This window comes from Monodelphis domestica, chromosome 2 (assembly GCF_027887165.1).
Source record: "Monodelphis domestica isolate mMonDom1 chromosome 2, mMonDom1.pri, whole genome shotgun sequence".
NCBI classification, from domain to species: domain Eukaryota; kingdom Metazoa; phylum Chordata; class Mammalia; order Didelphimorphia; family Didelphidae; genus Monodelphis; species Monodelphis domestica.
In genome coordinates this window covers 99,540,677-99,554,333 of record NC_077228.1, presented here as the reverse complement: position 1 = coordinate 99,554,333, position 13,657 = coordinate 99,540,677, and the positions used below count along the sequence as shown (strand labels likewise).

The 13,657-nt window shown below is 36.9% G+C and overlaps 1 protein-coding gene across 5 annotated transcripts in view; it reads left to right on the top strand.

The window, feature by feature from the left end:
• ASPM (assembly factor for spindle microtubules) overlaps nucleotides 1-13,657 on the top strand; it is a 65,666-nt gene that overhangs the window by 8,571 nt on the left and 43,438 nt on the right. For 4 of the 5 annotated variants that reach the window (XR_461431.3, XM_007481009.3, XM_007481011.3 and 1 more), the window contains exons 4-5: nucleotides 2,181-2,285; nucleotides 9,963-10,109. Coding sequence is in view for 4 of the 5 variants with exons in the window: in XM_007481009.3 (XP_007481071.2) it covers nucleotides 2,181-2,285; nucleotides 9,963-10,109 (252 nt within the window). In the remaining variant the exon portion in view is untranslated. The remainder of the gene's footprint in view (nucleotides 1-2,180; nucleotides 2,286-9,962; nucleotides 10,110-13,657) is intronic. The other variant, XM_007481010.3, reaches the window with a different exon arrangement.

Sequence of the window (13,657 nt, the reverse complement as noted above, 5' to 3'; positions counted from 1 at the left end):
CCTTCCACATGTCCCTCTGATGGGGACCAGGAATTCACTTGAATTAAGTGTTAGATGGCAACAGGCTATCCAATGGGAAAGTATGTAGCAGGCTCTTGGAAGTGTTGGACTGGAATTTAGAAGAATTATAGCTGCACATTTAATCTTTAGTCTTGAGCTCATTGCCATTATCAATCTAGTTAGATATTTGACCTATCCATTATGCAAATATTTTGCCCATGTCATGTTGATTCCCCCCACCCCTTTTGTTAGCCACTTTATTGTGTGTGTTTATAGCATGATTTTCTACTATAGAGTACAAACAAAAATAGGGAAAATTTGCCATTTTCACTTCCTGGTATCTAAGCTAGTGATGTGTGTAAGTGGGCAATGATATATGAGTCAGAGATGAAAGTTCGTGACAAAAACACTCCTCGTTTTCATGGTTATCACCCTCAATTCCTGACCTTTTGTTGAACTATTTTCAGTCAGGTATGGGTTAAATATCCCTTTTTCTTTCTCTCATCTCCATCCTCCTTGGCCCACACTCATTCATGTCCCACTCCAACTTTGACCACCCTTCCATTTTGCCTTTTACTATATTTGGACAATATGGAAAAAAAAAACACCCTTCCCTTCAATGTGTACCTTTCCATAATTCATCTGTCTCAGCTGTCACTGAGACTTAGCTTCTCTCTGATGGCTGCATCCCTTTCCAACACTTGGTGTGCCTTCTTTTCCTCCATAGTCTCTTAAACTTGGGTCCTGAGAAAGAAGTTGAAATTTTCCTTGACCTCCTACTGCCATTTCCAGAATCTTTTTATCATGATTAAATCATTATATTCTCCCTACTTCCTCAAGAAGTTCATCACCTGGCTCACTGTCTTCACAATCCTGGAACCCTCCTTCATGGTTTGCTTTCCCCAAGCCCCATATCTTGTCATAAAATGCAGTACTAGAGCTTAAAGAGACCTTAGAACCCATGTAATTGAACCTTCTCATTTTTTCTGATGAAACTGAGACTCACTGACTTGACTGAAGTTATATAGACTTCATGAGAGCTAGAATTTAAATGTAGGTTTTCAGACTCTATAGCAGGAGCCCTTTTCACCAAACCATAATGCTAATTCTTCCACATTGTCTTGATTGTTTTCTTTTGTTCAGCTCCTGATGACTGTTCAGCTAATTTGTGGCCATATCTTGCTGCTTCCAGTCTCCCAACACTCTCTTCTCCACAGTACAAAATAATCTTTTGATGTGCAGTTCTGAACATCTCACTCCCCTGCTCAAAAGCTTCCGGGGAGGGGGGGGGGGGGAGTAGGTGGGTAGCTCAGTGGATTTAGAGCCAAGCCTAGAGATGGGAGTCCCCAAGTTCAAATTTGGCCTCAAACACTTCCTAGGGATGTGAACCCTGGGCAAGTCACTTAATCACTTGATTACCTCTAGAAGAATGCTAATTACTCTTCCCATCATTTAAAGCCCTTTTCAGTCTTATGTTCATCCCTCTTTTCCAGGCTGATCTCATCACCACCAGCCCTTTATGTTCTAGCCAAATTAACCTGTTTCTGCATCTTCCAACCCTGTGCTCTTGCTATACTTATGCTGGGAATGCTTTTCCTTCTTACCTTCACCTTATGGGATCCCTCTCTTCTTTTTCCATGTACTGCTCAGGTGCTATCTTCTCTTAAAGGCATTTAATGATCCCCAGTTATTTAGTCCTCTCATTCTCAGGAAATATTTTTTATAGATTTCCCATATGCAAAAGTTTAAAATAATGAGGTTGGACTAGATGACCTCAGGAAGTTCCTTCCATCTCTAAATATATAATCATAAGATTTTGTGGTGTTTTACTTACTAAAATGTAAACTTAAGAACAAGGTACAATTTGTTTTTGTCTTTGTGTCTCTGGAACCTAGCACAGAATCTAATACATAGTAGGTGCTCAATAAATGTTTATTGGATATTGTCACTAGTAGTCCTTACCATTGTTATTACCACTTAGTAGTCATAGCAATAATAAGGTTTTTGCCCAAATCTACAAATGAGAAATTGAATTGGTAAGTATATGGAATTATTTTTATTACATGTAATTTTGAGTTTGCATGTTAATTGATTTTTAAGTCTTTATTTCCTTGCTAATAAAATATTTTGGAATTTCCTTTTTTATTTTAATATTAACTTTTATTTTAAATATGTTTTAGATTCATTGGCATATAGTACTTCTGGTCCTGTCATTAACAGAATGAATAAGCCAGTTGTTCCTGTGGCACAATCCCATTTGACTTTTATAAAACCATTAAAGACAGGTAATTTGATTCAAATCTTCTTGGGAGGTTTGGGTTGAACCTATTAGTTCATCCATGTAGGAAAATTTAGCGATCAGTCAGTGGGCCTTTATTTATTTATTTTTAGATCCTTACTTTCTATCTTAGAATCAATACTATGTATTGGTTCCAAGGAAATAGAATGATATGGGCTAGGCAACTGGAAACCAGGTTTTCCTGTCTCTGGGCTTGACTCTCTATCCAATGAACCATCTTCTTGCCTTCAGGATTTATTTTTTAAATGCTTACTAGGTACCAAGCATAGGACTGCTCTCTGTAGATACAAAAGAAGGCAAAGAGTTTCTAGCTAAGGAGGAAGTTATAATTAAATGGGGGAAAGACAACATTCAAACAACCATAGACAGGATAAATACATTGTAAATGAACGGCAATCTCAGAAGGAATGCACTAGCTATAAGGGTGACCAGGAAAGAATTTCTGCAGAAGAAAGGATTTGAATTGAATCTTAAAAGCCAGACGGAAGAGTGTAGAATGGAGAACATTGTAAGAAGAAATGACAGCTAGTGAAAAAGCATGAAGTGGGGAGATAGATGTTCTAGAGGACCAGTATTTCTGTACTGAGAAGTGATGGTTTATCTTTGATTGAGTGCCATATTCCACCTGACATTCCTCAGACAGGGGAGGAGGTGGGCCACTTTTGTTTTTATTTGCACAGGAACAGCTGATTTGAGTTGGCCTACATCAGATGAAAATGTGGCCCAGAGATTCAGGTATAACAGCTGGTATTTCAAAGGTGGGAGGTTTGTCTACCTCCTGACTATTTGAGAGAAGTACAGGGAGCAAATTCCAAGATTCCTCAGGAAATTCTAGCATTATAGCATCATTTTGAAAGCATGCTATTGTAGCTCTTAAGTTTACAAAAAAGGTCTCTCCCTAATAAATTTATAGGCGAGCTAGACATTAGAAGGAAAGAATGTTCTACTGATAGAAGTCCCACAAACAACATTCTAGGGGAAAGCTTTTGGACCTTCAGAGGGCCCCTGGATACTCCTTCTACATTTAGACAACCAATGGAATCACAATCAGAATCAGGTGTACTCTTCAACACTGATCTGGAGGCACCAGTATCTAAGAGGCAATCATAATACATATTTCCAACTTTCAGGGTTACATGTGGTTCATTATTATTATGTGGGAGAGAATGGACTCGGATAACTGGTGTTAAGATATCAGTGTCTGGGAAAATCAAAAATTTCACTCTGATTCCAGAGCCCTTTCTCCCCTTTCAGACCATCATAAAGGTCCTTGGCCATTTCTCTGGGATTTCCACTCTTGAGTATAGAGTGGATGAGCCCTATTTTGGATATGCTGTTATAAATTATCATTTTCCTCATTTGGATTAGTATTTCTAAATGTGTTTCTCTTGTTGTTATTTCTGTAATTGTTATTATTTCTAAGGTTGTTGTTCCAAGAGTTCCTATTATTTCTAAAATTTATGTTAATGAGTATGTGCTTCAAGTTTCTACGGTTTAATGTTACATGATCCCTTTTTCCACAGAGATAACACATTGATGTTTGATTTATATATTCGTGCAAAGGGGGTATGGCCACTGTTTCATTTGCTTTTTCTCTTTCAATTTCCTCCTTTATACTTTTATTTTCTCTTCCTAATATATCTATTAAGTCACTGTTCCCCTAATCTTTATTTTCATGGCTGCTACATACATAAATTGCTACTCTCCTCAATTCCTCAAGATACATATTATATTAGCCCAATTCAGACAATTGGTCTTAAAATAATCTTCAACCACTTTACAGATTTTTTCACAAACTGTCTCCTTATTTGTCTGACATCCCTTTCTCTGGAAAGATCCAGGTTTACATATCTACCTCCCAGGTCAATAAGTCTATCCGTAAATTTGGATGGATTTTCAAATTTTGTCCATGTACCAGGCCTATCAGAGCAATCTCTCATTGTGGTTAATAATGTCTTTAGTCTGGCATAGTCTTATGTAATCTTGCTCATTGTTGGGGTTCTGTTTTGGGTCTTGCAGAGACCAATGAACTACTCTTTTTCCCTGAGCCTGACAAGAGAAATGATTTTATTTTTCTCTTTTTCTGTCAAAAAAGCTTGGAGCAAATTTTTAATATCAATTCATCTGGGATCATATGTGCGAAAAATGCTCTCTAGTTTTTTAGTAATCAAAATTGGCTTATCCTCAAAAGAAGGGTATTTTGCTTGAATCTCTCAATATCTTGGGGGGGGGGGGATGTGAATGGTGTAAGATGCCTTAGCAAAATAAATCTCTACTCTTATTAAGGTTGGGTACTTCTTTTAAGGGGAATAGGCTTGTAACTAAATTATTTTCTGTTTCTGCCTCTTGGCTTTTTGTGTTTGAGTTTCCATAGAGCAGGTAATGGGTGTAAGTGGGGAAATAGGTCAAGTGGGAGGAGTTTGGGTAGATTTAGAGATAATTAGAACCGGATGAGGAGTTGAGGTGGTTTGAGTATGAGCAGAATTGCATGGATCAGGACTGAACAGAGACTGAGTCGGCTGTAATGATGAGGGAGTGTTGAGAGATCTCTTCTTACTCTGGAGATTTTTCAAGCCTTTCTCAATGCTCAAACTCTCCTCCAGCTTCTTCTCAAAGTCGCTCTAATTTTTTTCAACGTGAGCTTTTTAGTTCAGCTTTGAGATCAGTCAAATTATCGTTTTGTTTTTTCCTGAGGAATAGGTAGAATGTCAGGCCTCCTATCACTATAAGTAAGTATGGCTTGGAACAGTGCTATATAAAACCACTGTGTAATATTCTGTTGCATAATAGGCCATTTTAGATAGACAAGAAACAGCATCACAACTTGAATTAGACTATTCAGAATCATAGTTAATCTGTTAATTTTGTTTGCAGTTCTACTTTCTGTCAGTAGTTGGTGCTGCTTAACATAAAGGATCAACAGCTATAACAGAATTAACTGCTAGGAACTTGACTAAGGGATAATTTCAGTTTTTAAAAAGTAAAGAAAATGATCAGAAAGTTGTGGGTTTGAGGTCTTACCTGGCTCGCCAATTAAATGTCAGGATTAAAATAGAATATAATAAAATGAATATAATAAAGGAGGGAAATATAAGAAAGAGGTAGAGAAAGGAATTTCCTAATGCCTATTCTAATTATCCTATAACTACCTATATAACAACCACCCCACAAAGTTCCAACGCAATCCAGCCCAATCAAAACCAACCCAATCAATGTTTAATCTAACCCAGTTAGGTCTCAATGAAGAGCAGCCACCTTTTGTAGGATTTAAATTAATTTCCAATACTTCAAGTATTATATTTATAAAGTTTATTGTCTGACAAACTAGAAACATGTGACTTAAGTTTTTTCTACCTGCTCAAAAAGCCTGCTCTACCATAGCCTCAATAGGAGGGGAAAAAGGAGGCAAGAGAGATTGAACTCCACTGAATTTATCTCCTACCTACGTCAGCATGTAACGACAGAAAGAGAGTGGGGTGCTAGGAATTGTAGTTTTGCTGGAGATAGTAGTTTTTAGGATAACAGATTCAAATTACACAATCTTCCCTGAGAGCCTTTGGAAGACTAGTCTTCCCAGTGGATCTTGTAAACATAACCAACTTATAAATTACAATAATTTGGGGATAAAAGGAAAGAGAGCAAAACCAATGATTACTAGTCACATTGACAAAAAGCTAATTGGGAAGTAGTCCCCTTTGGCATAGGAGAGAGTATACATAGGAAATAAATATGTTACAACCCCCCCATAGTTCAATTTCACTACAATCCAATGTTCATTCTGAATCTTTTGATGCAGTGCGAGTTTTCTATAGGCATCTCCATGGCACCTTCTCCAAACAGTTCACTTCCTGGATTCTGGGAGGTAGCAAGTTTCTTAACTTTTATAAAATTAGAATTTTATTACAATTATACAATCCCCTCTGAGGAGGGTGTTGAGAAACACATGGATCAATTCAGGATACATTACTTTTCACTAAGAAAACAACTTAATAAAACAGTAGTATAGCAGTTAATTCAAGAAAACCTTTTGGGTCTAAAATGTCACCAAAAATCTAGATCATTTGGTTGGATGTAGATTAAGCTGAAGGGTTAAAAATCATCCAGAAGCTACTTAGGTTTCATGGGAAATGCTCCCTCTTGGGAGCCATCCAGTGGTACCACACCCTGGGAAAACCTTCCCAGCTCCTCTGGTATGAGACTGTAATAGCCATTATATGTCTCATCCATTACATTTTTAAAAATGGGGAAGGGGGGGTTTAGTGCTATAACACTTCACTTCAGCTACTAAATGGACCCTTACCTCTTGTTACAAACAACTGGTATCTTTTCCAATCCAGTCACATGGGGAGGTACAAATAAATACAATATAACAACACATATAGCTAATTGTCAAAACATAGTAACTTAAAGTGACATAGTGTAACAGAACTTGACAAACAAAATGTTAAAAAAAGCAATCCACAAATATATGTGTCAGGATACGGGCACTGAATTCAAGAGTCCTTTTTTTCAATTCTGATACAGATGTTTTTCATAAAACAATGGAGTCTAAAAAGGCTTAAAATCCACCTCCAGACTCTTTAAGGTTTATTTCCCTCCTCAGTATCATCATTCATTTAGGTCCCTTTTGGTCACACCTCTGGGATCTTCCATAGTGAGGGAGAATTCTGTGCTGAACATAGTGTGGAGGACTCCCATATTTGGATATATTGTAGAGACTGGGCAGGCCAGAATGGCAAGGGGGTGTAGGGAGATGAATTTCTCCCCTGAATCTCAGGATTATTCTAGCTAATTACAAGGATCAGTGCATCCAGGAACAGTAGGAAGAAAATATACCCTACAACTGGGAGCTATCTGAGATAGGTAATGCACTGCTCTTTCACAGAGTGAACCATGCTTGCAATTCTACTTCCTATTTGGAAGAGTAACTTTCCTTCACTTTCTCCATAGGGGTAAAACAACAGGGAGCACTGCTTGCTTCCCCAGACACATGTACAGGGAATTAAGAGGGTAGAAGCTCTCTTGCCTAAGGGAAACACACCTAGGATGCCAAGGCAAACAGTGAGCAAGCACTCCTATTGGCATTGGAAAGGAAAGAGGGATTTATACTTATACTTTCCTAGCCTCTGTGGAGTGGCTCCAAATAACAACAGCAGGAACAGGCGCAGCAGAAGCAATAGCTTTGTAAGGACCACCCAGGCAGGGAGGCAGGAGCACCAGCTCAAAAAGCCCACTTCACCAAAACCTCAACAGGAAGGAATAAAAGATGCTGGAGAGATGGAACTCCACTAAATTTATCTCCTGTCAGCAAGTAACAACAAAGAGAGTAGGGTATTGGGAATTGGGGTTTTTAAGGAATAGATTCAAATTACACACTTTCAAAAAGTTCAAGGAAGGGGAAAAAAACCCAACACCCCAAACCAAAAGCCCAAAACCCTCTCAGTAAGCTCAGGCCCGCTTTTATATTCCAACAACAAAATGCCAACCACCAACTAATCACCAACCCACACCACCAGCAACCAATGACAAATTCATACCCAGCAGCCAACTTCATGCAACTGCCAACCCTAATTGTCAGCAACTGACCACCTTCTATCCTTTTGTCCCTCACTTCCTGTCTCTCTCCTTCCTCATTCCTATCTCTGATTTCTACTTCCTGTCACTGTGGGCTGGTTAATCCCTATGCATCTCAACTAATCACCAACTCACACCACCAGCAACCAATGACAAATTCATACCCAGCAGCCAACTTCATGCAACTGCCAACCCTAATTGTCAGCAACTGACCACCTTTTATCCTTCTGTCCCTCACTTCCTGTCTCTCTCCTTCCTCATTCCTATCTCTGATTTCTACTTCCTGTCACTGTGGGCTGGTTAATCCCTATGCATCTCTATGGTAAGAGGAGGTCCAGGTCCCCCATTTAATTAAAAAAAGGAATAAAGTGAGGAATGCCCTCAGGCACATGGGGGGGGGGGTGATGTATAAAACATATTGTGAAAGTTAAAACAATGAAACTTGGCAACAGATTGGCTATGTGGAGTGAATTGGGTTGATGCCAAAGTAGTGAGTGTGAGGGAGAATGGAGGTTCAACAGTAATAGGGAAGCTAGGAAGAGAGGTGAACATGAGAGGAAAGATAATGAGTTTTGTTTTGGCCATGCTAAGTCCATATTTCTGTGGGACATCCAGTTTGAGTTGTTTGATAGATGAGAGTGTAAGATTAGAAGTCAGGAGAAAGGTTTGGACTGAATAAATAGCCCTGAGTATCATTTGTATAAAAATGATTGAACCCATTGAAAGTGAGGGAGAGAGGATTTAGTAAAAAAGAAAAAGAACAAGCCAGTCTTGGTGAATGCCCACAGTTAATGGGTCTGACTTTAGATATAGCAGAGTAGTGGACTGGTTAGAAAGCAGTGTCATGAAAATCTCAAGAAGAGAAAGTATTTAGATAAGAGGGTGATTGTTCATATCAAAGGCTTCAGAGAAATCAAGAAGGATGAGGATAGGTAAAAGATAATTTAGCAATTAAGTCATCATTGATGACTTTGGAGAGAGTGATTTCAATTAAATGGTGCAATTGAAAACCAGATTGCAGTGGTTTTAGAAGTGAGAGGAGAAGTTAGGGTTATGGAAACTCTTTCCATTGATTGTTCTTATTCAGTTGTTTTACAATTGTGCCTTCCTCCTTGTGACTCTCATTTGGAGTTTTCTTGGCAAAGATACTGGAGTGGTTTCCTTGTCCAGCTTATTTTATAGATGTGGCAAACAAGGTTAAATGACTTGCCCATGATCACAGAGCTAGTCCGTATACAAGGTCAGATTTGAACTGTGAAAGATGAGGCTTCCTGACTGCAGATCTAGCACTCTATCCGTTATACCACCTAACTGCTTCCTTCTACTGGTAATTTAGTCTGTTTCCTGGGGAAGTGAGAAGTTAACTAATTTGCCTATGTAACGTAGTATTCATTAGAAGCAGAACAGTTTTTCTAATTCCAACCGCAGTTCTCTAAATTATGTTGTCTAATCATGTGTGAAATGTTGTAGAAAATATTTTTTCAAGAAATTTTCTTAAATTCATAATGATAAATCAAATTCAGCATTGGGATAAATTTTTATTGTAAGTCAAGAAAAGATTAAGATGCATTCCAAATAAGATTATTTTCTAGAGAAAATTACCTTTTAAAATAATTGTGAAGTCTGACAGTTCAATTAAATAGTGTTGTTCCCACTTTTCCATTTTACATGGATTAATATTTCTCTCAGGAAAGTATGGTATATTGGCTAAAACACCAGGCTCAAAAATCCAGAGTCTGGGTCTCAAATCCCGATTCTAATACTTCATAGTGGTATTATCCTGGGCAAGTCCCTTGCCTTTTCCATGATACAAGCAATTCTAAAGCCTATGGTTGCAGAAAAGTTGTAAGTCTGCATTTTTTAATGGAAATTCTTTACTTTGAGTTCTATACATGGATGAAATCAAGTTTAGTTTTTTAAAAAGTGTACTACTGTTATTATTATTGGAAATTTTTCTACAGTGAGTCAGATAATCCCATTAACAATTGTTTTTGTTCTTTAATATATTATCTAATGCCTCGTTGTTCTTTTTCATATATATTATTTTGAACAAAAATGTTCATTTTATGAAATAAGACTTTGTTTTTAGTTATCCCTAGGCATCCCCTGCCATTTGCTGCCAGAAACATGTTTTATGATGAGCGCTGGAAGGAAAAACAGGAACAAGGCTTCACGTGGTGGTTAAATTTCATTCTAACTCCTGATGACTTAACTGTGAAAGCAAATATTTCCCAAGGTAAAATGTTACCATATATGACTTTGTTTTAAAATGTTTTCTTTAAGAATTGGCAATTTTAATATATGTAAATTTCCATTGAATTTTTTTTTAATTCCATTATAGTTTATTTTTTGGCCTTTTGTGATCCGTTTAAGTTTGAACTGCCTAATTTGGGGCACTGATTTGCCACTGGAATTAAATTGTTATAGAACTTAATTAGCTTAAAATAACTCACCTTAGAAAGCTGGCAGCTTTTTCTATACTGTTAGAAATTTTCTGTTCACTGGCCTAAGTTCATATCCCATATGTTACAGATTCTACCTATTTTTCTAAAGTAGCTTATGCTATATTTGTAAGAGTTTCATAATCCTCCAATTAGTCTAAAACTCAAGGAACTCAAGGTATTAATTATAGTTGGTCTACAAATGTTAACATGAGGAGTACCTTTTATAGTGAAAGACCCAGGTTTTATCACTCAAAAGGTTGGTAAACTCAAAAGTCTATTGTCTCTGGGTCTCCCCAACTCTGAAGGCAAGATGGCTACCCTCAAGGCTGAAGTTCTCAAACTGCAATCTGACTGATGTAAAAGATTGAAAACAAGTTTAATGAAGTAAGAATAACAAGGACTATGCGAGGATGGAGGACTTCGGGGTCCCTAGGTTATTAAAACTAAGCTTATGCACAAACTAAGAGACTTTTACAAATTCCACTTCTGTTTCTTGATGCTATCTGCAAATCTGCCTGACTGCTCTATGTTCCCCAGAAAAATTCCTATCACTAGCTTCCCTAATCTTAGCCACTCCAAATCAGTTTTTCGTAAAGCTAGCAGACAAGTTGGCTGGATCAGGGTTGGTGACCAAATTGACCTGATTACCAAAAGGTATAGGCTAGGCCTGTGGAGGTAGAGTACAATTCAGGTCAGTCAAGCTGGACCCTCTTCAAGGTATCACAAATAGAAGTCAATCAGATCAGAAAAATGGCTGGCAGGAATATTCAGGATCACAGGAACCACACACAGAAAAACACTAGCAGGATCCGAGGAGAACAAAGTCCAGAAGCTCTCACTGCTCCCAAATTCTCCCCAGACTGGCAATTAACTCCCCTGCATTCTCTCAGAATTCTGAGGGAGACCAAGGAATATTTTTTCAGCTTGCACTTCAGCCAAGATCCTATATTTTCACCTTGTACCTCTTTGCACTTTTCTTTATCTTTCATTTCTATTCTCTCAATAGTCACTTTATCATGGGCTTTACAAAATCATTTTTTAAAATATAATTTTATTTTAAAAATGTTTTTCTATGGTTACATAATTCATATTCTCTCCCTTCCCTTTTACCTCTCCCCTCCTGAACCCGACAAGCAATGCCACTGTGTTATATATGTATTATCACTCAAAACCCATTTCGATATTATTCATTTTTATAGTAGAGTAATCTTTCAAAATCAAAACCCCAAATCATATGCCCATATAAACAAGTGATAAATGATGCTTTTCTTCTGCATTTCTATTCCCACAGTTATTGCTCTCAATGTGGAGAGCGTTCTTTCTCACAAGTCTAAGGATTGTCCTGGATCACTGCATTGCTATTAGTAGCAAAGTCAGTATACATTTGATCATCCCACAATGCTTTAGTTATTGTGTACAATGTTCTCCTGGTTCTGCTCATTTCACATCAGTTCATGGACGTCTTTCCAGTTCTTACAGAAATCAAGCAGTCCATCATTCCTTATAACACAATAGTATCCATTGCCATCATATACCATAATTTGTTAAGCCATTCCTCAATTGAGGGACAAACCCTCATTTTCCAGTTTTTTGCCACCACAAAAAGCGCAGTTAAACATAATTTTGTACAAACAGTTCCTTTCCAATTTAAAAAAAAATCTCTTTGGGTTATAAACCTAGTAGTGGTATTACTGTATCAAAGGACATGCATTCTCTTAAAGCCCTTTGAGCCTAATTCCAAATTGCCTTCCAGAATGGTTGGATCACTTCACAATGCAAAATCATTTTTAAGGTATGCAAATGCCAATATGTATCCCTCTCTACTTTTAGTCTGTTATTTGCATGTGTTTGTTATTCCTTTACCATTCTGAATGCTAGTTAGTGACTCACTAATAACTTGCCCATTTTAATTAGTATTATTAAATTACCAAGTTGAACTATTTTATTCATTAGCCTGATAAAAATGTGAAATTTAAAATTGAATTGACTTAAGTTAATATAGTTTTCATTAATACTGCATGGGTTTTAAATGAAAAAAACTTTTAAAAATAGCTTTTTCATTAAATGTTTTCTAATTACATTAAAAAACTTTTAACTTTCATTAAAAAAATTTTGAATTCCACATTCTTTTCAGTCCTTCTGCCTCTCCTTTAACCCTTGAGAAGGCGAGCAATATGATGCTAATTATATGTGTGAAGTCATACAAAACATTTCCATATTGGCCATCTTGCAAAAGAAATCACACACATATAATCCCATGAAAAACAAAGAAGGTTAAAAATGTATGTTTCAGTTGTCTCCCTTGGTGTGGGCAGCATTTTTTATCATGGTTCCTTTGGAATTGCCTTGGATCATTTTGTCTTGATCAGAGTAGCTAAATTTTTCACAGTTATTCATTCTTACAATATTGCTATTATTGTATACAATATTCTCCCAAATCTGCTCACTACATTTTCTATTTGTTCATTTAAGTCTTCCCGGGTTTGTGAAAGAAATAATTTAAAAAATATGCACCTCCTTGAAGACTCTGAATTTTTTTTTCTACAATAAGAGAGTCAATGGGATACATTAGAGGAAATCATGGTCTTGGAGTTAGAAAATCCAGTGGATTAGATTCCTGATTCTGACCTTAACTAGCTATAATACTCTACATAAGATATTTAACCTTTCTGTATCTATTCATTTCTCTGTAAAATGAGAATAATAATATTTTTTCTGATTTGAGAAAAATATTTTTTAAACTTTAAAGTATATAATATATACTTTATACATAGCATAATATATAATATACTTATATCATAGTAGCATAACCTATTATCAATATTATTATAAAACTTTTAATTTTATTTCAAGGAGTCCATTCCATACCTTAGAGAGAAGTCTTACCACAATATGTCCAGTAATGGTCATCTAATCTCTCCTTATAGATCTCCAATGAGGGGGGAACCTAGTCAGTTCCTTATGAGCTAGCTTATTTCATCTTTGTATAAATGTTAAAAAATTTTTTTCCTTAAAATTATAGAATTCAGAGATGGAAGGAACTTTAAAAGCCCTCTAATTCAACCTCTTCATTTTACAAGTGATAATGTTGTGCTCAGAGACAGAGTGGCTGGCCCATCCAGCTAATAAGTGCCAGAGGCAGGATTTGAACTAGGTCTTCCTAACTCCAAAGTTAGTACTAGATCCACTATACCTTTTTTAAAAATAGGCTCAAATTTGCCTCTTTGAAACTTATGCCCATTGCTCCTTGTTCTGCCCTCTATGGCCCAATTTGATGAATATAAACTCCTTCCCATGTGACAGTCCTGCTAGTATTTCAAGATTTACCACCCCAAATTCC